This window comes from Solanum dulcamara, chromosome 12, assembly GCF_947179165.1.
Source record: "Solanum dulcamara chromosome 12, daSolDulc1.2, whole genome shotgun sequence".
NCBI classification, from domain to species: Eukaryota; Viridiplantae; Streptophyta; class Magnoliopsida; order Solanales; family Solanaceae; genus Solanum; species Solanum dulcamara.
Genome location: NC_077248.1, coordinates 64,930,035 through 64,956,557, shown reverse-complemented (window position 1 = coordinate 64,956,557; position 26,523 = coordinate 64,930,035). Strand labels below are relative to the sequence as shown.

At 35.0% G+C, this 26,523-nt stretch overlaps 3 protein-coding genes and 1 non-coding gene across 6 annotated transcripts; all 4 read left to right on the top strand.

The window, feature by feature from the left end:
- Positions 1-493: 493 nt before the first annotated feature.
- LOC129876833 (proteasome subunit alpha type-2-A) lies at positions 494-8,425 on the top strand. Its single transcript, XM_055952316.1, has 12 exons — positions 494-620; positions 2,564-2,634; positions 2,731-2,807; positions 3,273-3,337; positions 3,834-3,880; positions 4,546-4,621; positions 5,136-5,203; positions 6,077-6,146; positions 6,396-6,481; positions 7,636-7,698; positions 8,005-8,070; positions 8,156-8,425. The coding sequence occupies exons 2-12, from the start codon at positions 2,594-2,596 to the stop codon at positions 8,202-8,204; spliced, it is 708 nt and encodes a 235-aa protein (XP_055808291.1). The 5' UTR covers positions 494-620; positions 2,564-2,593; the 3' UTR covers positions 8,205-8,425.
- Positions 8,426-9,080: 655 nt separating this feature from the next.
- TRNAT-AGU (transfer RNA threonine (anticodon AGU)) lies at positions 9,081-9,154 on the top strand. The gene has a single exon. It is a non-coding gene; the product is annotated as a tRNA-Thr (tRNA).
- A 328-nt stretch (positions 9,155-9,482) lies between these two features.
- Positions 9,483-14,630, top strand: LOC129876471 (14-3-3 protein 9-like). Of its 2 annotated transcripts, none has more exons than XM_055951922.1 (7): positions 9,483-9,659; positions 11,282-11,588; positions 11,697-11,784; positions 12,787-12,896; positions 12,982-13,130; positions 14,116-14,171; positions 14,294-14,630. In XM_055951922.1, exons 1-7 carry the CDS (start codon positions 9,572-9,574, stop codon positions 14,294-14,296), a joined length of 801 nt encoding a protein of 266 aa, XP_055807897.1. In that variant the 5' UTR covers positions 9,483-9,571; the 3' UTR covers positions 14,297-14,630. The 2 variants fall into 2 exon arrangements, with proteins under 2 accessions (XP_055807897.1, XP_055807898.1); XM_055951923.1 differs by having other exon boundaries at positions 9,576-9,659; positions 11,251-11,588.
- A 643-nt stretch (positions 14,631-15,273) lies between these two features.
- On the top strand, positions 15,274-26,210 carry LOC129875979 (uncharacterized). Of its 2 annotated transcripts, XR_008763266.1 has the most exons (9): positions 15,274-15,657; positions 20,232-20,344; positions 21,610-21,659; positions 23,583-23,816; positions 23,993-24,145; positions 24,724-24,819; positions 24,912-24,932; positions 25,582-25,813; positions 25,909-26,210. XR_008763266.1 is itself a non-coding variant. In XM_055951247.1 (8 exons), the coding sequence occupies exons 1-8, from the start codon at positions 15,359-15,361 to the stop codon at positions 25,747-25,749; spliced, it is 1,134 nt and encodes a 377-aa protein (XP_055807222.1). In that variant the 5' UTR covers positions 15,274-15,358; the 3' UTR covers positions 25,750-26,210. The 2 variants fall into 2 exon arrangements, 1 of the variants encoding a protein (XP_055807222.1); XM_055951247.1 differs by having other exon boundaries at positions 25,582-26,210.
- The last annotated feature ends 313 nt before the right edge of the window (positions 26,211-26,523 follow it).

Here is a 26,523-nt window from a genome sequence, read left to right as displayed (position 1 = left end):
TTCGCATGCATTTGAGATACCAGATACGAGACCGAGATAGGTGAGTGTCGAGCAAGATTTGTCTATGTATTTCAGATACATGCGAATCCACTTGAATACAACGTATTTAAATCAAATTACACCTAATTTTGACCTAATTATCTCGAAATACATGTATCTTGCCATACCAAAATCTAATAAAATTCATAATATTGCAAACTAGTGTATATATAAGTAATTAACTCCTAAACTAGTGAGATTTTTGTAAATTTTCCTATAAAAACAACTCCATCCATTATAATTTGTTTGTCGTATTTTAACTTATCATAAAATTTAAGAAAATATTTGAATCTTATGGTCTGTGTCAAATATGCCAAAATATTTTTTTAACTTTATGATTTTAAACATGATATATAAAAATTTAAAATTAAAAAGTTCCAAAAAAAATAAAAATTCTAATTTTAATAAAATACCAAACAAGGATAAAATCAAATTTCTTTTCCTCCAAGAAGAAAAAAAGTATAGTAGAAAGGCCCCAAGACCGAACATTATAGCCCAAAGCCTACTTCTACCGCTTCCCTATTTTTTTGACTTCGAAAAAGCAATTCTGCTCGTTCGCCGGTGCTCCTCGTCGGAATCCGGTGATTCCTCTATCTCTCTTATATGTTTCCTTATTTCGAGCTTTTTATTCTCGCCTTTAAAATCTTATCGAATAGTCTCTGAAATTAATTTAAGCTGAAGTCTAATCATAGTTAATATATATAAATATATTTTGGATAAAATTATGAATCTGATGCTGTTGTTATGAACTTAGCATTGTGTATTTGTGGGTTTTCGATTGTTGACATACTTAGATTTGCTGATTTGTTAAAAGGGCAGCCCCAGTGGAACGGAAGGACCACAAGGTCTATTATAACCAACTTTACCTTGCATTGCATTTCTGTAAGCTGTTTTCACGAGTTCGGTTTGAACTCGTGAACTAGGAAAGTTGAAAAAAATAATTGTTTCTAGGGTTGTACATTTTACACATAAAATGGTAAATAGAGAGAGAATATTGGAAAGTTGGTGGGGTTTATGTGAAATTAATTTGAGCTGAAGTTTATTCATGTTTATTCTGAATCTGATGCTGTTGTTATGAATTTTAACGTTGTGTGTTTGTGGGTTTTTGATTGTTGACATACTGCGAGGAACTAGAACAGAAAGTTGAGATTTTTTTTCCCCTAGGGTTCTTCATTTTCCACATAAATTGGTATATAGGACTGGAGGAGAAAGAGGAAACCTTGTTGGGTGTCTTGCTCCCTACTCCTACACCCATCTTTTAATTTCTGCATCTTTTTAAAATTAATCTGAGCTGAATCATATTTTATCGTACTTTTGGCTAAAATTATGAAGCTGATGCTGTTGTTATGAACTTATCATTGTCGGTTTGTGGGTTTTCGATTATTGACATACTTAGGTTTGCTGATTTGCTTGAAACAATAAATTCTTTATTGTACTTTATTTAGCTCCTTGTTTGGAGTTACAACAAGAAACTAGAAAAGTTTAATACTAATTGTTTCTAGGGTTCTCATTTTGCCAATAAAATGGTAAATAGAAGGAGAAAGAGGAAATCTTGTTGGGTGTCTTGCTCCCTACTCCAACACCCATCGATTAGTTTCTGCATTATTTTTAGATTAATTTGAGCTGAAGTCTAATCATGCTTTATCTTTCTTTGGGTAGAATTATGAATCTGATGCTGTTGTTATGAACTTAGCATTGTGTGTTTGTGGGTTTTCAATTGTTGACATGCTTAGGTTTGCTGATTTGTTTGAAATAATAAATTCGTGATTGTACTTTATAATAAATTCGTGTTTGTGGAGCTACTGGATTTTTGTTTTGTTTTCTAGGGTTCTCCATTTCCCCCATAAAATGGTAAAGAGAAGGATAAAGAGGAAACATGGTGGGGTTTCGTGCTCCCTACTCTGACCCCCATCTAATTTCTGCATTTTTTTCTTGACTTAGACCGGTAATTTATGTATTAAAGGTATTTTGATCTTTTTCTGCTCTCCATCTTCTTCTTTTTTTCCGGTTTATGATTATATACCTTAGGAAAATGAGGAATATTAAACTCCCAGCACCGTCTAGCAGATCTCATCTAAGTCCACCACACTGGTAGACTAGTAGACAGTGAATTAGGTATTTCACCCATGTTTGTTGCTGGCGTTCGACCGTCAACTCCCTTAGTGATTCTTTATAAATAAAAAAAGAGTAGGAGAAAAATCAGTTCCCATATTGGTTAAAGATCTGTGGTAGGCTATAGCAGGTGGCCTAGTGCTATGTCGAGGTGTACGCAAGCTGACCCAGAATCCAGATACGATATATTGAGAAAAAACAAACAAACTGTAGAGCTAGAATTAGAAAAGAACGAAATGTTTTTCTGTCAAGAAAGAGTTTTGGCAATTGATTCTCGTCCTTGGCAGTTTGGTAAATTTTGTGTTCATGGTTCAATGATTCTTCAACAGCTAAAGTAAATAGGACACGCCCAGAATTAAGTCAATGACTCCTAATCTCTAATAGCGCCTTCCCTTGGCTCATTAATTTTCAGGGTCTGTATTGAAGACTAGCATTTAATCCAATGGGTGATAGTCAATACTCTTTCTCACTCACCACTTTCAGGTAGGGATTTATGGGAGCACTGTATGTATATCGATCTTTATATACATTTTCTTCTTTTGACTGCAATTTCTCTTATCATGGTTTGTTGTGACATAGTCCATCTGGAAAGCTGGTTCAGATTGAACATGCCTTGACAGCAGTTGGATCGGGTCAAACATCACTGGGGATTAAAGGTAACTCAAGTTATAATAAGTGCATTGAGTGTATGGTTAACTAGCAATGTCCAATTACTGACATCTTGGCAGTATTGAGTCTATTGACATAAGGCCAAAGATTCTGTCAGTCATTATGTTGGTTAGTATTAAGTCGCAAATCCATAAATAAATTTTATTTAGAGCATGCCGGAGATGGTAGCTCTTTATTATTTCAAATTAGATCTTGTCCTTTTTACTTATCATAATTGATTTGGATCTCAATGGCTTTTGCAATATAGATGACGCTATCAGATCCCGTTCTGAGGCCTTTCATTTAGTCAAAAATGTATTTGTAATGTGATTGAAGTATCCTACTATAATCATTCTATATATCATAAAAAGGATTCCTTCTTATTAAGTTGGATAATTGTTCTTTCTTTTTTATTTGACAATAAATTTCTAGTTCTTATAGTGATTTTTACATTTATAATTGGATGATTGCAGCCGCTAATGGTGTTGTAATTGCAACTGAGAAGAAACTACCATCCATCCTGGTTGATGAAACATCTGTAAGTATTTCTCTTTAGAGTCATCCTTTGCAGTCTGCTCACGTGTGATGACTGATTGTACTTGTTCACAAATCCCTGGTGTGACATCTTTATGGCTTCATCTAGATTGCAAGATTTATAGTTTTGTACTTATTTCTAGAAATCAGTAAGTAGGAATTTGCTTAGATGTTAAGGTTGTACAAAGATGATAGTAGTGTTCAGTTTAGTGCTATGGAGAGTAAGTCTCCAAATATCTCTAAATACTGTCATAAGTTACACCGCATCAAAGTGCATTCAAGGTCATGGTTGTTGGTCTTAAATGCTTCTCCTCTGTACTGTAGAACTATGGATCTTATTTCCTGTTTTCTTGCTTCTATATTAGTAGTAAGCTTTGTGAGTACTGGTTTGTTTGGAATACATTGCAATTTCAATAGATTTCTCACTTTTTCACTGTATATCCCTTAACATTTGTCATAGTAACCATTTTCATCCCCTCTCTTTTATATGTATAATTCAGGTGCAAAAGATTCAGACTTTGACACCAAATATTGGAGTAGTTTACAGGTGAGATCCTATATCTTTATTCGCTCCAGTTATCCTCATCACATTCCAGGATATGAGGATGTGTGGTGAACATGGCTAGAGTTGTACCTAAAACTCTCTTCAGATTGTGAATGACCATCCTTTGTGGTGGTGAGCTCTTTTGTTAGTTAGTTAATTGACCTAGTTCATGGTTTCTTCTCTCACATGTTTAAGGTCAACAATGAAATGACTAGAGGTTCATTTCAATAGAATAAGTTTTTTTACCAACTATACAAAAAATTGAGGTGGGGCTCTTGGATATTTATTCACATTTGATCCAGTGAAATGTGAATCACACTTACAATTGATAGATTGTGGAATTTGGTAGCAGAATTTCCATGAAAAGAATGTGCAAGTTCAGTTAATTATCCCAACTCAGTATTATTAACAACGAGCAGCATCAGGTTCAGTAATATTTACATCTTATGTATCTTCGCATTGACAGTTTGATGGCTCAGCTTAACATACTTTATAAAATGTGCGGGAAAGGACTTTGCTTTCACTATCAAAATGTGACTTAGTGCATATTCTCCCTACCTGAGCTCCTTAGTTTGATGGACCCAGCTTGAACAGATTTAATTTTACTTCCTTAATTTTTCTTGTCGTCAAGGCATATTCTTGACTGACACTTATGACCTTTGTTGCAGCGGCATGGGCCCCGATTCTCGAGTTTTGGTGCGAAAAAGTAGAAAGCAGGCTGAGCAGTATTATCGACTCTATAAAGTATGCATTAGTTTTTACCATTGCTAAGATTGATTTATGTTGTGTTTGGAGTTACTGTGTGATATAATACCCTAACCAATATGCTGATATATCACTATACAAAATGAAGCAGTGGCTAGCATGCTAAGCTAAGATCAACCAATGTTCAATACCCTAACCAATATGCTGACATTTGATACAATTATCTTAAAAATAAACATTTGACATAATTAGGACATTGAAGGAGTATTTGAGAGGATGTTTTCTTGATATTGTTGCTGTCAAGAGTACATTTTTTCCTTGCTTTCTGGGAGATGTTTTTTTCCCTCCTTTGTCATTTTTCAACTAGGAGCAGTATGGTTAGTGAAGATTCATAAAGCCAATCCCAACTTGTTTGGGATTGGAGCATAGTAGTTGTTGTTGTGTCCCTTTTCAGCTAAATGTAATATTACTGGTGTTGCATCAGGCCTGTTTGATGTTGAATTTTTAAGCATAACTTATGTAGATAATTTTTGCCTAATGTATCTATATATAGGAATCAATACCTGTCACACAACTGGTGAGGGAAACTGCTGCTGTCATGCAGGAATTCACCCAATCAGGGTAAGTGCTGTTTCGTATCACAATTCACTGAACATGGAGTGTCATATATCAGCAATTTGCGTCTTCTACTTGTTTCTTCTGTTTAAATCATTTAATTTGTGTTGTTTTTATCTTATGTGAGGCTGATTGACACATTTTGTGGCTTGTCAAACATTAACTTTGATATTTTTCTTATTAAGTGATGTGGTTGGCCTCTTTGAGTAGTATGGTCAATCATCACTATGATGTATTTACTGGTAAAAGTCGAAGGAAGTCAGCCTGTTCTTAATTGATTCGACATTGTTAAAATTCTTGAAGCACATTACTTTGACAACATTTGTTAGATGTGGGAGCTTGTGACGAATATGGTGATACATTTTTGCCTCAAATGGAATTAATGAATGGTAGAAAAAAATGGTCCATAGTGTGCGTAATAAACCAATTCCTTGGTATATACATATATTGAAAGCATCCTTGCCCTCATATTCTAACGGAACCTTGTTTACACAGTTGTAGTTGAAGGCACGCAAACTCTAAAACTTGTATGTTGGTGTTGGTAGTAAAGAATTTGTAAAAGAAGCAGCAGCTTTACGTTGTATGTGAATATCATGTGAGAAGGGAAGAGAGTGGAAATACTGCTATAATTTTTATCTTCTTGTCTTCTCGGTTCTCTGTGTTTCTCCTTAGTATTTACTCCTCTTCTCCATTCTCTGTTTTGCTTGGGTTCAAAGTATCAGTTGGAAAGCACGCTACTCGTGTTATGAAACTAAACTAGATTTCCTTGGTCTTTATCAGTGTGATTTTTAATGTCAGATACACAAGGAGTCGTCATCCTGTATAGTCTTCTTCTTGCAATCTCTTAATTCTATCTATTCCTTTTTGTTCTATATGCAGTGGTGTAAGGCCATTCGGTGTTTCACTCTTGGTTGCGGGGTATGATGACAAGGGTCCTCAACTATATCAGGTATATTATCTACTTCTTGTTCCAATGTGTTCACTTGTCTCTTTATGTCCTTTATTGTTATTATGGTGCATATGAGCTATACTTGTCTAATGTTGGTTGGCCTATACATTCATTCCCATGCTTCACCTCTTTCTTCTCCCACTTGATTATGGTAGAGAACACCTCTTTGTATGACCTGTTTAACCTATAAAGGGTCCTGACTTATGGTGCTTGAACTGTTTTGATATTCAGTTTATTTTTCTCATTTAGGTGGATCCATCAGGTTCTTACTTCTCTTGGAAGGCCTCAGCCATGGGGAAGAACGTGTCTAATGCGAAGACATTTCTAGAGAAGAGGTAGCTTTTGGAATTTTGTACCCCACATTTTGTGCTTTAGCTTCCCAAGTTGATCAGGCTTTTGTCGTACTGGTACTCCAATCACAGTTACTCTATTCAAAAGTACACTTCAAGCACAGATCAAGTTACAAAAAATACCATTAGAAGTTTTAAAAGGTTCTCCTTGGACACTACCTCGTGAACTAACTCTAAAAAACTTGGCATATCCCATGACACTATACTACCTCCGATAATGCCCGCAAACATCCAATTCCACCCAATCCTTTTTCGACAACGAATTTTCTCCATCTTTAATTGTTCACGTTCTTAAAACACTATATCCTTGTCCTTCTGTTTTTTTACCAAAAGTGGTCGAGACATTTGATTTGCCATGGAAACAAGTAACACGTTTGGTGTATATATTATGTAGTGCGAGTATAACTTTGTATTAGTTGGAGGTAAAGCTGGTGAGTGAGGAACCTGCATCATTTTGCAATAATCAAGTTAGGTGGAATTTAGGAGTAGAAGACAGTTAGCAGAACTAGAGCGTCAATTGTTAAATCCTCTTGTTGTATTCCTGTAAGTGTGTGTAAAAGATCCCGTGTGCCCTTGGTTAATAAATTTGAATCATCTTAATCTCATCAGTTATCACCCATTATGATTCTTATTATGCTTGGATGTGCCATCACCAAGTCACGATTCAGTGTATAATTATCAAGCCAACCTTCATGATAAGAGGTGGGTCAGAGGGTGGTGAAAAAGGATAAGAGAGTGTGGTCTAGTGTAGTCTCTACTGATTGATGAATTCATGGTATCATAAAGTCTGCAAGTTTCACATGAATGAATGAATGAACCAGACTTCTACTAAAGCAGAGGGTTAAGTGAAAGAGGTGGTAAATAACTGATCATGTTTTTGAAGCAAGCATCCACCTGTGAGCTTTTGCTAATTTCTGGCTGATAGTAGCAGCCACTGGCGGTTGGAATTGTTGAAACTAATGTAGCCCCAGAAGGATGTAAAGTATTTTTGCTTTTCCACCTGTAAAATGTTGTCCAGATTGTGCCAATAAAAATTGGACTATGATGTTATTTGCCAACTAATAGCCAATCTGAAGTGGTTTTATGATTACTGGTGAATTTTTATTTGCTTTTAAAACTGATATTCAAGCTTCTCTCAGGTACACTGAGGAATTGGAACTTGATGATGCTGTACACACTGCTATATTGACCCTGAAGGAGGGGTAAGCATCTCAACTTTTTTCACATATGCATTGTTGTTGTAGTTGCGAATTTCTCCCATTGGCAGTGTGTGTTTCTACATGTCCCCTCTGATATTTTTGATCCATCTGTTAACATCAGAATTACCTTGTTTGTCAATTCAAAAGTAGGATACACAGAAATTGTCATGCACTTGAATCTTCAGTTCATTACAAATGTGATCACTGCTCGCTCACTGCATTGCATCAGAATATTTGATTTTTTCCCTTAATCTTAATGAGGTTCGAAGTAGATCCTTAACGATAATTATACTTTATGTATCCATCCAGATTTGAGGGACAGATCTCCGGAAAAAACATTGAGATTGGCATCATTGGCAATGACAAAGTATTCAGGCAAGTGTTTTCCCTGTCCTTAAATTCAAAAGATAATGTCTTTTTTTTGAGCTGGTCATTAATCTACTAGTTCATTTCTTTGCAGAGTCCTCACACCAGCTGAAATCGACGATTACCTACAAGAAGTGGAATAGATTGTTTTCTTGTCTAGGACGTTGACGAAATTTAGTTGTCAGGAAAGAAAGCACTGTGGAGTTTAATATGGCTCAACTATCCAAGAATCTTGTTAAACTTTCTTTGCTATGTTGATTTTTCTTTGTGACAGTTTGATTATGGCACGGCTATATGAGGATCTTGCTGATTTTTCTTTCTTACAGATTGACCTTTTATCAAAACTTAGTTATGCTTGCTCCTATCTTTTCTTTTGCCCCAAAAGCTTAATATTATTTTTGCTAGACATGACAGGTTGATTAACCATGTAATTGAATTACTTGAGTGTCTAAAGCAGACTTATGTCTCTGAGTCTGTGAGATGGCCTTCAAAAGTAGACAGGAAACTTGAAATGTCTTGATACATTAGGGGGTGGGGGTGTAAGAAAGTGTTGTTTAGCTTATCGTGGAGAGAACATCAACAATTACACCTCAATCCCAAGTTGGTATTGGTTGTACAAAAAGTACAACTTCGTAACTTAGTGTAATTCCATTAGTGGAATTTAGAGTGTGATGTGTATGCAATCTTTATCCCCACCAGTCGCCATCACCTTGTAAAGATAGAAAAGTTGTTTTCAATAGATCCTAGATTCAAGTAAAGCATATTAAAGTGTGTTAGAAAAAGAAATATGTTGTAACGAGGGAAATACAATAATAAATGTCACCATGACAATATTAAAATGCTATGAATGCTCTATTTGGAAAATAAAGCTATTTGAGCGGTAGAAGTTTTACTATAAACTTCACCTCGTAGGATTGCAGGGAGTTTTTTCAAAGCTAATTGGTGCGTGCACTTGGTGTTAACACACTGGTAATAGTCAATTGATAATATAATAAATGTTGAAAATTATGCAACAAGTAGCTCTCGTAGCTCAGTTGGTTAGAGCACCCGTTTAGTAAGCGGGAGGTCTTGAGTTCGACTCTCAACGAGAGCATTTTTTGCATAAGCTTTTAAAAGTTAAATCGTCCACTGACACGAATTAAATCATTCTTATCGTGCGGACTATGTTTATATCTATTTATTACTACTTGTGAAATTATAATGTTGATGTTGAGTATTATGAAAACAAAACACGTTATTAAATTATACTGAAAATAGATAAATAACATGAAGGAAGAAACTTTGTTGGGGGTTATTCCGTAGAAATCATAGAGTTCAAGGAGGAAAAGTGCAATTATCCATTTATCAAAGCCCTTTGTTTGATATTTTCACACACACTCCCCCTTTTTTCAAAAATAATAAATTCGTCGTATAGTTGCAAGTTTCAAAAAAAAAAAAAGGGAAAGTGAAAGAAGAATTTCTTCAACTTTTAGCTCACTGAAGAAGATAATCTTCGTCGGAGAAATCGGACATGGCGGCGGCGGCGGCGGTTCCATCCAAAGAACGTGAGAACTTCGTGTACCTCGCTAAGCTCGCCGAGCAAGCCGAACGATACGATGGTTAGGGTTTTATTTTTCTCGATTTTTTGATCTCAATGAATAATTTTGTGATTTATATGCTGATATTGCTCAGAAAACTTTCAAAATCAATTATCAAACTTCATTTATTAAGATTATTAAACATTCATAGATAATATAGTAGCAAAATCATACTGTACTGGTAGTTTATGATTATGTTACTAAGCTCTTTTAGTTTTCTCTCTCTAGAGATATAGTTTTTCGTTTGTATGATTTTTTTGATCTCAATGAATAATTTTGTGATTTATATTCTGATTGCTCAGAAAACTTTCAAAAATCGATTATCAAACTTCATTTATGAATCACTCATAGATTATAGTAGCAAAACCATATTGTACTAATAGCTTATGATTACGTTGCGAAGCTGGTCGATCAAGCTGAATGCTAATTTTACTGAATTTGATATCTGATTACTTTGACGACTTTCAAATCGATTATCAAATTTCATTTATTCAGATTATTAAACAGTCATAGATGATATAGTAAAATCATGCTGTACTGGTGCAAAACTAAATTCATAAGCTTACGATTACGTAGCTTAGCTCGTTGAGCAAGCTGAACCTTAAGATGATTAAGGGTTTTCTCTCTCTTTCTTTCTCTACAGAGATAAATGTTTGTATTTGTCGATTGTTTGGTCTCAAATTAGTAATTATTTTTTGATTAATTTGTTTAATTTGCCTGATCTTATATCTGATTACTCCGGCAACCTTCAAAATCGAATATCAAACTTCATTTCTTCAAAGTTATTATCCTTTTAATTGAGGTTTTTGTTCTTTGATCTATCTGCTTATTTAGGGTAATTTTGATATTTGATATTGGACAAACTTTATGTTCGAAAAATGGAACTTCATATCTTCATATTATATATCTTCTCAATTGAAGGTTTTTTTTGTTGATAATTTGAATCGTAATCAATGTTTTTGATCTTTATGTTATCTGCTTAATTACACTAGTTGTGTCTTGATTACTGAGACAACCTTCAATATAGGAAATCAAGCTTCATTTCTTCAAAATTTTAAATTCTCGCTGAGCTTCTACTATTGTTGACTTTTAATTTGTTTGGGTTGGTATTTGAGCTCTGCTAAGCAGAACTTATTTATTTTAGCAATATTTAAAATACTACACATAGAAAGAAATTTTAAGAGAAAATATTTTGATTGATAAATTGTCCATTTTTATCTTAGACAAAGAAGAGATCATTGAAGCCGGTGTTAAGAATTGTACCTGCAATAGTACAAATTCTATTAATAATAGATAAAATCGAGGGTCATGCATTCTTTATCTCACCATTCAATATTCACCATAATCCGGAGAGCTATAAAGAGATTTCAAAAAAGTCTTTCTTGATTGGATGGAAATGGATGATAAAAATATTTTAAATCGTTACTTCTTGTTGACGTTTTGGTTTTTCCTAGAATTTATACTACTTTATAATGTATATAAGGTAAAACTATGGATTAAACCAATAAGATTACTTCAGTTAAATTTGAGTGCTTCGCTGTGGATTGACTTTTTAATGTTTTTTAATCCTCCCTTGAATTAAAACTGAATAGGCGTTTTTGTTGTTAATTAGTTAGAATTTGTATTTAGACTCTAGTTTACAGAGATGGTCGATGCAATGAAGAAGGTTGCGAATATGGACGTTGAATTGACTGTGGAGGAGAGGAATTTGCTTTCTGTTGGTTATAAGAACGTCGTAGGTGCGAGGAGAGCATCATGGCGCATCTTGTCCTCTATTGAACAGAAGGAGGAATCAAGAGGAAACAAGCAGAATGCAAAACGGATCAAGGAGTACCAGCATAAGGTTGAGATGGAGCTCACTGATATTTGCAGTGATATCATGACTGTGATCGATGAGCATCTTATTCCCTCATGCCCTGCTGGTGAATCTTCTGTATTCTACTATAAGATGTGAGGGCTTTTGCATTAATCAGCTTGAATTGGAAATATTATGCTTGGTGATTTGGCAGATTCTAAACTTCAGTGGTTCATTTTGGTTTGGTTTATCATTGTGTACAGGAAAGGGGATTATTATCGCTATCTTGCAGAGTTCAAAAGCGGTGATGATAAGAAAGAGGTTTCTGAGCTTTCATTGACGGCATATCAGGTAATGGTTGCTTGTACCTAGCTTCTTTTAGCAAATATAGAGGTATATATTGCAGTGGCCACCCCCTTCTTCTTGGTTCACTGCTTTTTATGCAAGAACTGACAGATCTCCCATTTGATTACTCCGTATTGAAAGCCTTAAATTCAGGCTTTTGACCTCTTAAAAGTTAAAAGTAGCTTTGCTATATATATATATATATATATATATATATATATATACACATATATTATAATGTGTGTGTGCGCGCGTTTGTGTGTGTCTGTGTGTGCACACATATATATGAGTGTGTATCTGCTTGATTGAACTCCTTAATGCAAGTGAGACTCTTTTTGAGTGGCTAACTTTGTGGATGTCAATTTTAGGATGGACAGTCTTTTTGGATAGAATTCTTCTTCAGCTTAACTGCACTACACATGAGAAAAATCCTTTTGTTCATTCTTCCCGGATGCGTGAAGGTTTGAAAGGATCCCGGATGAGAGGGTTACTTTTTCCCCTTTGGTCAAAATCTGTTTTTTTTGGTAATGTATGCATGCTAACTAGGATGCTAACAGATAGCAATTCTATACCATCGATGAGAATCTAGACTGTGATATATTGGTTACAGCCTACAAATATGGGGTTCAGTTTTTGCCATGTTAGCTAGGTGCCTTTATATATTCTTGGTTCTTTCAATTTCATGATGCACCAGACAACAAAAAGGTGATACTCAAGTGCTTTGTAGTTTTCCCCTTTTTCTGTTCTATTATCTTTTTAACTTTTGCAAACCATTACATTTTTTTATCCCAAGTTTTGGTGCTTGGGCGTTGGAAAGCAATGGCTTTTTTCATAAAAATATGATGTCCTTATGGGAGTTCATCTAATTGTTATTTTAACTTTTCAGCATTACAAACGTTATGCATAACCTCTTTCGGCATGTTTGAGTGTAGTTGTGTTTGATTATACAACATGTGAATCTATGTTTATCTCGTTCTGCTTATTGTTCCTTCTAAATCTCATGTGCAGTCAGCCACAACTACCGCTGAGGCTGAATTACCACCTACTCACCCCATTAGGTTGGGTTTGGCTTTGAATTTCTCTGTTTTCTACTATGAGATCCTGAACTCTCCTGAAAGGTCTGTTATTTTTTGATTATCATTTTTATTTAGTTTACTCGTAACTTGTATATAGTCTCAATTGATTATAATCTGTCTTCTCCAGGGCATGCCACCTTGCAAAGCAGGCTTTTGATGAAGCAATATCAGAGTTAGACACCCTCAATGAGGAGTCCTACAAAGATAGCACCTTGATTATGCAGCTTCTAAGGGACAATCTCACCTTGTGGACTTCTGATATTCCAGAGGATCCAGGTATACTAGTCATATTCTCAATTGCCTTGATGTTGATATAATCTATAACTTGTGAGTGCGGACTGCGGATTCAGTTGGATCGTTATGGTTGCTAGGATAGTGCACTTTTCTTTCTTTTATTTTCATTTTTCTGTGGAAGGCTGAAACTACTTTCGTTGGGCTTTATTTGAATTTTCTGACTGCCCTTCTCTGGTATAGTTGCCATAGTTTTTGAGTATTATGGATCATAACTTGTCAATCAAGATATCAGATATCTTCAGGAAAATTAGATCATTTCTACGACATTCTACATGGCGTTTGAGAACTTTGCAGTAGAAAATATGTCTAGAGACAAACAAGAGTTGTAGGTATTGATTTCGTTGTGAGGAACAAGGATCTAGTCAGGCTAGAATTGGTAATTGTTTGAGGATTATCCTTGTAAATCTAAGTGCTTTGGTCAGACATTGGAGAATCTAGTGAGACAGGAGTTCCAATCAAAAAGAAGTCTTGCAGCCGTTTTTTTTTGGGGGAAGAAGGAATCAAATCAGGCAACGTTGTCTGTTTGAGGATGTTTTTCTGCCTTTTCATCTAATGATTTATTAAATGTAGCATAATCTAGTGAGAACGGAGTTGCACAATTATTTCATACTATTGTTGCTGGGTACTGATTAATGATGATATTGGGATCTTACTTCAACTAGTAGGATAAGACAGCCAATGTTCTAGGATTAGCTAAACTCTTTGCAAGGTTTTCAGTATTTCACAGATGTTCCTGCTTTATTGAGGCATTGAGATTGGAAATTTTCGCATCGCATTGTTTTAACATTCTTCAACTGAAATGACTTCGAAAAAGGATTATAATCGCAGGGCAACAGATTATTTTATGCTGATAAAAGACCGATTATAAATAGTTCTTTTGGCAGTACAAATATTCAATTAGATGAATAATGATGCCTTAAGCTAACATTGTAAAGGCCATAACATTTCTTTTTTCCCTTCTTAACAGAAGATGCACAAAAGGGAGATGCAACCACAAGCAAAGCAGGAGCTGAGGGTGCCGAGGTGAGTTCTTCGTACATCTTTCTGGTCCTTCGTTCAAACAATTATGTAATTTTCCACCTACGCTTGAGTAGAGTTAACCTTCCAACCTATTTTGAACCATGTCTTTTCTTCTATCTTTGCAGTGAGGGGTGAAACAATTAGAATGTACTATGTGTATTTGGACATGGGAGTATGATGATACACCGAGGGTGCTCGTTCATTAGGGGTCCTAATAAGATGCTTGTTTTATAGGCGTGTCTTGTTGTAATTTGTTTGATCGTCAGTTGTGTATGTCTGCATATGGTTTGATTTTACATCCCAGTGCTATTTCCCTCCCTAATAGAGTGAGTTGTTGTTCAGTGTTTTTTAGTTGATTGGTCTGGTTTTTAGGCAGCTTAGTTTTCAGATAGCTGCCACAATCAAATGGAGGATATTGGTTTGTTTTGTCTTCTCAACCTCTATGATATAAATTTTAGCATATTTCTTGCCTTGATCATTTAAGGGGTCGTTTGGTTTGACATATATGCCAAGTTAATCTTGGTATATAAATGTCATAATACATAAATGTGTCTTTTAATTGGCTTGACATCTATCACCTTCAATTTTGTAGACATTTGAACCTGTATAAAGTTGAACAACTAAATACACGTGTTCTATGTGGCATAATAAATGAAGTACTCATGCGTCTACTTGTTATACTTTATACATTTTACATTGTTTACTTGTGCATATCTGAAGTTGGAGGGTGTAAATGTTAGCTGAGGCTAAGTTAAAGAGCACGATTATGTGTTATACTTATATAAATTAATAAGATTTTTCAAACATTTGAAAAAGACATAAACGTGTTTTTCAATTTAATTTTAGCTAACATATATTATGTCTTACAATTTTGGATATACACGACTAAATACTTTAATTTTATATGAAGTTGAAAAAGTATATATATATGTTCTACGTAACTATTCACATGAAATACATTTGAACAGTATTATATTATATTATATCATGTAAGATTTGTGTTCGTATTATGCTAAAGTTTATCATATAGAAGTATGAACGTACACGTGTTCCCTTCTCATTGGTTTATTACGATTTTGGAGATTTTGTTAGTCTTTCAATTCGAACCACAAGAAAAAAAGAAAAGAAGAGGAAAACAATTCAGTTGGAACAAAAAATAACTGCTCAATTTCAAGAAAAGGAAAGGAAAAATGGCTTTGAGCTTCAAGCTTAACACTGCAAATCCCAATTTTTTCACCATCACTAACAATTTAAGCCATGACCCATTACTGAAAAACGCAACAAAAAAACGAAATTTGGGTTTTAAGGTCTCTGCTTCTTCTTCTTCTTCGACGAGGAGCAGTGGAAGTGCAGATGTGTTTGAAGAAGGACAACTTGAAAGACCTCGATGGTCAGGGGAAACTCCACTTTCACGTCTTGTTGGAGCTCTCATTTCCATCAAACCTCTCTTTTCTGTACTCAAACTTGGTGCTAGACAGGTTTTTATAAGGTCATTCCTACTTTTCATAATGCACACTATCTGTTTGTTGAATTGTCTGAACATAGACTTAACTCGGTTAGAAAATGAACTATTTCCTTTTTTTAATTTTTTTTTTAATTTTTGAGATAATGGTAAAAAATACCCTTAAAGTATCATTTCTTTTTGCGAACCAGGATGATATACTATAGTCATTCAATTAGAATAGTAAGTAAACTACCTTGCACCTATGAAAGACTGCACTCAAAGTAGGAGTTTCCTACCTAAACTATCGGTCGGTTGCATTTCTTATATCACCAACTATTTATCAAAAAACAACTTGAAATTAATGAGTCAACCGACCTGAGGATGAGATTTTATGGGCAAATTAAGTTATCACATGCCTTTTGGCGAGTTCTTGTCAGATTCGAGATGTGTTTGTTGGGCTATGACCCATGTTCCAGCCAAAGACCCATAACCTAATCCTATTTGTAAAAGGATTAAAATAATTCTCCTAATTTGGTTCCCAATTCTATTTGAAAAAGGATTGAAATTATAATTCTATTTGGAGTTGGTTTTGGCTTTAGGAAAAAGTACCACTCTATAAATATGATGATTTGAGAGAATTATGCAATTGCTCATTAGTAGTGTCTTTGAGAGACATTAGGCACAAAAGAGAGGTTTTTGAGAGAGCTTTCAATAAGAGAGAAGAGATTAGGCACACTCTTTTCTTTTCTCTTCTCTTTTGTTGAAAGCTCTCTCAAAAACCTCTGTTATGTGACTAATGTCTTTCAAAGACACTACCAATGAGCAATTGCATAATTCTCTCAAATCATCCTATTTATAGAGTGGTACTTTTTTCTATGCCAAAACCAACTCCAAATAGGATTATAATTTCAATCCTTTTTCAAATATAATTGGGAACCAAATTAGGAGAATTATTTCAATTCTTTTACAAATAGGATTAGGCTATGAGCCTTTGGCTGGAACATGGGCCATAGCCCAACAAACTCCCCCTCCAGCCAAGAGGCCAAATGGACTTCAAGTGGAGGAACTCTTGACAGGCTTCATGCCTGCCGCTATTCTACAAAACTCTTGTTTTTCTTCGATCATCACTTTTGTAAGCATATCTGAAGGATTGTCATTAGTGTGTATTTCTCAACCTCAAATAATTTCTCTTCCACGGCCATTCTAATCCAATGATACTTTCTACTAATATGCTTGGACTTAGAATGAAAGATGGAGTGCTTGGTGAGATAAATAGCACTCTGATTGTCACAGAATAAGACGAACCTTGACTGCTCAAAGTCAAGATCTTTCATAAATTCCTTCATCCAAAGTAATTCTTTGGCACCTTCAGTGATAGCAATATATTCGGCTTCTGTGGTGGATATAGCTATGCACTTCTTTAGTCTAGATTGCCAGGAAATAGCTCCCCCTGCAAAAGTGATCAAATAACCGGAAGTGGATTTTGAATTGTCAAGATTGCCTCCCAAATCAGAGTCTGTGTAGCATACAAGTTCAGGCTTGCCACTACCAAAGCACAACTCCATATTTGAAGTGCCCTTCAAATATCTTAGTATCCTTTTCACTACATTCCAGTGTTGCTTTCCAGGATTAGAAAGAAATCTGCTAACAGTACCAACAACATGTGCAATATCTGGTCTAGTGCAAACCATAGCATACATCAAACTACCAACTGCAGAAGAGTATGGAATGCATGACATCTCCTTTTTTTCTTCATTAGTAGATGGACTCTGGATCGTACTCAACTTAAAGTGTTTAGCAAGAGGAGTACTAACCACTTTTGCTTCTGTCATATTGAATCTCTTGAATATCTTCTCAATGTACTGCTTTTGGGATAATGATAACTCCTTCTTCTTTCTGTTTCGATGAATTTGTATGCTTAAAATTTTCTTTGCTGGCCCTAAGTCCTTCATTGCAAATGATTTGCTCAACTCCTTCTTAAGGACTACAATTCTAGATTTATTTCTGCCAACATTCAGCGTATCATCCACATAAAGTAGTAAGATAATAAAATCATCATCAGAGAACTTCTGAAAGAATACACAATGATATGAAGAAGTTTTCTTGTATCCTTGATTTTCGATGATAGATTCAAACTTTAAGTACCACTGCCTTAGAGCTTGTTTCAAGCCGTACAAGCTCTTTCTCAATTTGCAGACATAGTTTTCTTTTCCTTTAACCACGAAACATTCAGGCTGCTCCATGTAAATTTCTTCTTCTAAATCACCATGAAGAAAAGCAGTCTTGACATCCATATGCTCAACCTCTAAATCTAGCCTTGTGGCTAAGCCTAGAACCATGCGAATAGAAGACATTTTCACAACAGGAGAGAAAATTTCATCAAAGTCAACTCCCTTTCTCTGGCCAAAACCTTTGACAACTAACCTCACTTTATATCTAGGTGTAGATGTATGTTGTTCTTGCTTTACTCTGAAGATCCATTTATTTGTCAAAGCTTTCTTACCTTTCGGTAACTCCATTAACTCATATGTGTCATTCTCATGAAATGACTTTATCTCATCTTCCATGGCTTCTATCCACTTATCTCTGAGTATCTAGCATGACTTCATCATAATCTTCAGGTTCTCCCATGTCAGTCAAAAGTATATACTCATTAGGAGAATAACGTATTGACTTTGGCTTTTTCCTAGTAGATCTTTTACAAGAGGTTTCTGGAGCATCTGGAGTAGTCATTTGAACATGAGTTGGTGGATGATCAACTATAACATCATTACTAGGAGCATCTTCAAGTGCTACACTCTGATGATCATTCTGATCTTGATCCTCATCGACATTAGTATCTTGGATTCTTTCATGTGCAAAAGATGTGTCAGTACTAGGAACTAGATCAACATCAACCAAGCTCTCATAAATCTGAGAATCTGTTTTCTCAGTTTTGTTAATATCTTCAATTGTTTGGTCTTCAAAGAACACAACATCATGACTTCTGATAAGCTTCTTATCAATTGGAACATAAAAGCGATATCCAAACTCATCTTGACCATAACCAATGAAGATGTACTGCTTAGTTTTAACATCCAGTTTTGATCTCTCATCTTTTGGAACATGCACACAAGCTTTACACCCAAAGACTTTAAGTGATCATAGGAGACATCCTTTGCAAATAGGATTAGGCCATGGGCCTTTGGCTGGAACATGGGCCATAGGTGTAGCAATTGCTTCTCCTTGCTTGACAATTATTGTGTAGCCATTTAGGAGAATATTTGTAACTCTCTTATTGTTATAGTGGAGCAATTCGGATCTCGAAGATCCCGTGGTTGTTACCTTCAATTTGAAGGGTTTTTCCACGTTAAATTTGGTGTTATTTATTTTCTCTATTTTCGGGTTTGTGTCCTTCCGTCATAACAGTGGTTAGATAAAAAGTCGGTGGTAGTTTAGGTAGGAAAGGTAAGAGATGTGTTTAGATAAATAGTTGGTGATAGTTCATACCTGATAGTTCATGTAGGAAAATCACAAAAAGTGATATTTCGGGTGTGTTTTTGATCATATTTTCTTTTTTCTTTTTTAATAGCCATGGTGTTTAGGATAGCTTGCACATGTCGACTAATTCCCATGGGTACCTGCTATACCTCCCAACCCACAACATATGTACTCGGTAACTCTGTTTACCAAGACTTGAACATATGGGAAGAAATCACCTAGTATTTTTGCCTCAATTAGAATTTGAACATAAGATCTCATAGCTTTCGATCCACTTCATTGACCACTAGGCGACACCCTTGAATGCAATTAGAAAACAAACTATTTCATGTATTTTCTTATGAGAAAAGGTCCAAATTTACCCATTTATTTATAGAAAACATTTTAATTCTACCCTCTCATTATACTTTGGGGGCTATCATATTTGCTCTTACCTTTAGTGGAAGGATTTTGCATGTACAAATACTTTGAAAAAATGTCTAAATTTATCCTTTTAATTTTGATTATGGCATAAAATTACTAGCCATTATACTTCTAGTGGGAACTCAGTTAGGTCAAAGGGAAAGTACGAGACAATTTTCTAAGGATAAGGGTATGAATGTCCCTAAAATATAACATTGGTTAAAATTAAGTTGGCACTTGGACATGAATCCAGTGATATTTGAAAAAACAAATAGTATTTAAAGTTATAGTTGAAAAATGATATTTGAAAGTTGAATTTGTGTTTGGACATGCACTAACCAAAAAATTGGAAAGTATGTTGCTCGTGTGCAGTTGGATTATTTTTCTTGAATCAGCAACCTGTATATACTTTTGTTGATATTGTAGGGACATAATTGAACTCAGAAATTTGTTTTCTTTAATACTAAATTGAAATGTATGAGTTAGCTCCATGAATTTTTTTAAAAACACTTATGTGTGTGTGTGTATGTATATATATATATATATATATATATATATATATATATATATATCTATTTGAAGAATCCAGACCCCATGTTGTGGGATTTCACTGGGTTGTTGTTGTATATATCTATTTGAAGAATGTGACAATTTTGGTATTTCTGATGTTATTTCTATTTTCTTGAGAAGTTCTTGGAATGAAAGTGAATTGATCTGATTTAGTCGGGTTTGAACAGTACAGCTGAGAAAACTAATATTCCATGGAGAGAGATGACAAAGGAGATACTGGATTCGGATGTTTACAAAGAGTTAGAGAGCATTGAGAATCCTGCTATTGTATACCCTGATTGTGAGTTTCTTATGGAACTTTTTAGTATTTTTTTTTCTTTTTCTTAACCCCGCCTGAAAACGGTCGTAACCAGTGGAACAAGAAAGACATGTATCTATATTCTATATGCAATCAAAGGATTTCTCCAAGAAATAGATGAATTTCCTTGCTTTCTTTTTGCTCTACGCGTCCCCTGCACTCCTTGACAATGGTCTATAGTTATTAGGGCCTCCTAAACGATGTACTAAATTCACCGAGTTGTTCCAAGTGGTTCAATTTACCCGTGGCTACTCAAAAACCTAGCTAATCTATGATTAGAGGTGGACATGCCCTACCAATTTAGCAAGGAGTTATTTTATAAGTTCAAAACATAATTCATTTGTTACTATTACAATGTCATTGGCTTTGTTCTTTTCCTTAATCCTTTGATTTGCTCTTTTCAGCTTACCTGCAAATTGTAAATGTTTATAGAATTACTTGAACTTACTTTTCGTGGCTGCAAAAACTCAGCTAGCCAAGGCTAGTGGTTGTAGACCAAGTCAGGGAGAAGACAAATAAGCAGAAGCTGATAATTTGAGTATTTGAGGATGGTTTATTTACTTACTGTATTTCGTTTGAGGTTTAAGAAGAGAATGAGATAAATACAGAAGGGAACCATGTATTTTGAAGCAAGTTTCGCCTTTTGGACTTGGCACTAGCTATCCGAAGAAGTCTTGTGTTGCAGCGGAGGCATGCATCTTAATATTATGCACTGCTTTTCTAATAATGATGGGAACTTGATTGTAATATGGAGTGCGAGTGCTATGACATTCAAAGATTGGAAATATCACAATCATAGTTATCTGTACCTGGCGTTTTAACAATTTGTTACAATCATAGTAATATGACTTGATGCTTCAAATCTATCCATTATGTACAATCCATTTTCTAGATCATGTGCTATTTTTCTAAGATGTCTCTGTTTAGCTCCTGCTGGCTCTTAAAAGCCTTCGTGACGTCTTATTTCAGGTGACATTGAAAGGCTTGACTTTTACCAATTGTAGATCCATTTTTTCCTTAAGGAATCACCTTATTCCAAACTGTGAGCTCTAGATGAATATTTATTTGCTTGAAAAATTATTATGCAAGGAGGGGGACGTAGGCCTAACCATTGTCCTTCGTAACACAAACTCCTCTTAGAATCCGTGTTTAAGAACTTCACAACAATCTTTTCTTTTGAATTTTTACTATACTGGATCACCCTTCCAAAAGAACAAACTGGCTGACACAATGATTTCTTCTTCCAGATTATCTCAATCCCTTCCACGCGTATGATGAAGGCAACCTCTCCTGGCTGGTAAGATTTAACATCCAACACTTTTGAGTTTAGGGCATAATTTCTTTACATTTGAGTTGCTATTGGTCAAGTCATCTAGGTTGAATGGCTTTGGTTTCATTCATACTTCGTTGGTTATCAGTGGTTCTATTGGTTCTTTGGTTTCTGGTGATCAAGTTATTGAGGTTATGATATGTCCTTTGGGTTATCTGCCAATGGTTCTAGTGTTGAATTCATTTGGTTATGAAGCTGCTTAGAAGTTCAAGTTTGTCCAACTGCTTTTGGTTTTGCATTGTAATTGAGGGAACTAATATGCCAACAACTTTTACCCTTAAAACTGGCTGATTCTAAGCATCACGTGGTTTTTCTTCCATCATTCTTTTCCATCCACTCCTTTCTAAATATGTTTTTTTGTGACACTTTCTTTATTAGTCCATCCTGAAAAGACCGTCTTTCTATGTTTGGAAACAATTTAACTTTCAACTTCTCATTTTACCATTAATGGCATGCTTTTGTCATTTTGTCGTTTTTTGGACAATCAGCAAAAAAAATTAAGGAGAGTGTAGCACACTCACCGATGATGTGTCAAAGTGACGAATAAAACGAAGACATGTGGAATATATATCAAAAATAATTATTTAAAAAATATTATGAGTTATAAAAATCTATTTTAAAACTATTTAATTAATTACTTCAAAAAACATTACATTTCAATAATTAAAAAAAACAGAAAAAAATTGCAGCAACCACTTCCTATTTCTTCTCACCTTCTCCGCATCTCTTTCTCTCTAACTACCATTAATGGAGTCACCATCATTCCCCACTGCAACACTCCCCCTCACATATCCATCTTCATCTTTGTTGAACTGCCTTCACTTCTCTCCTCCGTACCGTTTTTCTTCTCCACACACAAAACTCTTTCCCATCTTCTTTTTCAAAATAATGTTGGCATATATGTGGAGAAAAAGGTTGTTGCAGGTGGTTGGATAGAGTTTGAAATTGTGAAGAAAAGAGATGAGGAAATGGACAGATCTGAAACGATTACCAAAAAAAATAAATCAGGTTCGAAAGAATAAAATACAAATTTAAAGTAGGAATGAGAAAAAAGATGTAAAGAAGAAGAAAAATGGTGAATTCATTCTTTGATAATGTCAAAGGCTCCATTTTATTAGATAAAAACATCAATTTTTTAATTCTAATAATTTTGTCAATTTTTAATGTTAAAGATTTGTATTCTTTATGAAATGAATTTTTCTTGTTGAGGTGGGTTGTTTGAGTTATGAAATTTGGTGTTTCTAAGTGATGATGAAAAGTTTTTTGTGTGTTTCTTTTGTTTTGGTCGTTGATAATGGAGAGGTTGTCGAATTTTGTGGTAAAAAATGGTGCGAAGAATTTTCCGGCGGTGTGGTGGTGGAGCTCAAAGAAGATGGGAGTGTATGTTTAAATATTTTCATTTTCTTTTAGTTAAATGAAAAAAATAAGAAAAATAGTAAAAATTAACGTTTTTCACGTGCTCAAAGTGAGTGCAACACACACAATGTGCCAAGTCAACAAAAAGTGCCAAAATGACACAGTGGAACCCGACAATAGGTGTCTAAAATGAACAAAGGCCAGTTGAGGTGTCTAAGTGAAACTTGGTGCCAACTTTAGGGGCCACCAATGGCTTTTGCCTATCTCCCAAAGTCTTTCCTTCTTTCTTAAACTCCATGCCCAATTGCGCCATGTAAATTGAGACGGGGGAGTATAAGTTACTACTACACTGGTGCATTTCCAAGTCCACCTGGGGAAGACTTCATTTCACTATCTGTGATGAAAATATTCAAGGACTAGACCGTAATTCAACTCTATCGCACGAGATCAGACTGAAAGAAGGGAAAACTTCTCTGCAAGTGTCATTTTTTTTATTGCATGGACAAAAGAGTGAAACTTAATTAACTACTGTAGGCTGCAGCTGAAGCAGACGCCGCAACTATGTCGATGGTGAGACGTGCAATACCTTATGCGTCTTCACTTGATGAAGCAAATCAGATAGTTCGCGGAAATTGGATTGATGCAATCGAAAAACATCATCAGCAATATTCAGCAGATATCTCAATCAGAGACATTCTTGACATTGGATGCTCTGTTGGTGTGAGCACAGGATACCTTTCAGACAGATTTCCTTCTGCTAAAGTGACTGTGAGTATGAACAAACATTTATAATTTCATCTGCATAAGAGAAAGAGAAGACTAGATAACGCCATACGTTGTAATAACTACTGAAATGCATCTAAACTAAAGTTTACTGTTGATAATTATGATTTGGTCAATCTTTAATATTTAGTATCTTTCTGATTCATGATCGTCTTTTGCAGGGTTTGGATCTTTCACCTTATTTTCTTTCTGTTGCTCAATATAAAGAAAAGAAAAGAAATCAGAGAAAGAATCCTATCAGCTGGATACACGCAAACGGTGAAAACACTGGCTTGCCTTCCAAATCATTTGATCTCATTTCAATTCCTTATGTGGTATGTCGTCTAGCAAACTGCAAAGATAAATCACATACTTTACAGGAAAATTACCTTGTATCCTTTTCCTAGTATTCCGTTTCATATGAACACTAAAGCAGAATCCATGATAACATACTTTTTTTCAGCATATATGGTCCTTGTGACTGCTCAAAGCAACATTAGTTGTTACCTTAGTGCCCAGGACCGGTCAAATAAAATAAAGTATGTTTACTGATCTTTTGAGGAATTCTATATGAAGTTTGAACATGAAATATTGGAAGATTCAATTATCAAAAGTCGTGTTACCAATGAAGATAGAATGCAAGAGGAACATTTGCACTATAGCTTAGGAGTCGATTACTGTTACTCGTTTCTTCATGCTGCAGAGAAAATGCTTAAACGTGGTCAGTTATTCACATGAAATTGTTTTCCCGCTCACAGAACTTCAATCTTTTTTTAAAGTGAAATGCATGTTCAAACACAACTTCAAACTTTCAAATACCATTTGTCAACTTCAACTTCAATACTATTTTTTTTTCCAAATATAACTCAATTCATATCCAGACGCCTAGTAATGGTTGTTACTGTTTGTGCAGTTTCATGAATGTCCTGAAAGAGCAATAAGAAATATAGTGAAGGAGTCATTCCGTCTGCTTCGACCTGGAGGAACTATTGCTATAACTGATAACTCGGTAATTTACCAGATTGCTGTAATAACTGATAGCTATTGCTCTTACTACTTTTTCACATCAGTCTTATCACATATTCTTGCTTTCTTCTGCAGCCAAAGTCGAAGATTCTTCAGGTATGTCCGTTCTTTCACTTACACATTTTCAATCTCAAACTATGCAATATCGAAGTTTCAAATTGGTTGTCCTGTTTTACTCAACAATTCAAACACAAACTACAAACAAACTATATATGAGTCCAACTAATGGCGGGAACGGGAATTTTATCAAGGGGTTTTAAAAAAATGCTCTGTTATGTTTTTCCACCTACATGGTACAATTTTGAGTTAATGGTCAAAGACACATATGAAATCACAGTTTTGCGAGTTCCATACCTGAACTATCAGGTGTTTTTGTTTCCTACTTGAACTATCACCAATTATTTTTTAAAAGACACCTCGAAATTGACTAGACCAAGTGTTTGAATACTATCGCCAAAACGCGCGTGACAACTTATTTGCCCATAATATTTTGTCCACATGGCAGTTGACTCATTAATTTTGAGGTGCGTTTTGATAAATAGTTGATGATAGTTCAAGTAAGAAAAGTGAACACCAGATAATTCATTTAGAAAACTCAAAAAAAAAAAAAACGTGATACTTCAGGTGTGATTTTGTGTCTTAATCCCTATAATTTTTTGGCGAAGGGGGTTCAGATGAGAACCCCCTTCAGCAGACGTGGCTTCGCCATTGAGTCCACAATTTCTCTTGGATTTCCAATGTACAGGAATTACCACCGGTGCTGTTTACATTGATGAAGAGTACTGAACCTTTTCTTGATGAATACTACTTGACTGATCTTGAAAGAGTGATAAAGGAAACTGGTTTTGCCGATGTACAAACTGTTCTCACTGATCCCAGACACAGAACAGTTACCGCCACTGTCCCTTACTAACATTTTCCCCATACTTGTTGAGACATGTTTTCGAAAACAATCTCTCTATCTCTACAGAATAGGGGTAAGTTCTGCATTACTTTATCCTCTCCATTCCACAATTGTGGGAATACACTGGATATGCTGTTGCTGAGACATGTTTGTTAGCCATCTGCTCAGGAAATTGTAAGAGAAAACATATAATCTGTGAAGTTTGGAACAGATTTTTACGGGCTCTCCTGGGACATCCTTGTACAACTCGATAATTTGTCAGAAGAAAAGAAATAAATGATGCAAGTTTTGTAAAAATGAATTATATACTATTTTACTTTCCATTTCATTTAGAAGGTTGTAAGCTTAGCTGCATCAAGATCATTTGCATACTTTCAAATCATCTTTAAAAATGCCATAAATGGAGTGTCTATGGTGCTAATTGTATATTTGGGATAGGAGCTAATTAATACTATGTATATTATGACCAAGCGATTGATAGAATTATAGATGAGGTTCCTCTATCCTTAATCAAGAGATCTTAGGTTTGAATCGTGAGAATGGAAAAACATATGTTATGGTTTGGTTCTCTCGTTGGTGAATTTCACATAAGTGAATCTGGATTAATTAGCTGAGTGCATACTGAATGATGAATACCAAATGATTATAAAAATACTTAGAGATCTAAGGTTCAAGTTTTGAAATTGAAAAACTGATGGCAGGGTATGTTTCACATGGCAAGAATTTGGATTAACTAGGTGAGTTCGTACCAAAATGATGAATACTGGATAATTATTAGAAAAT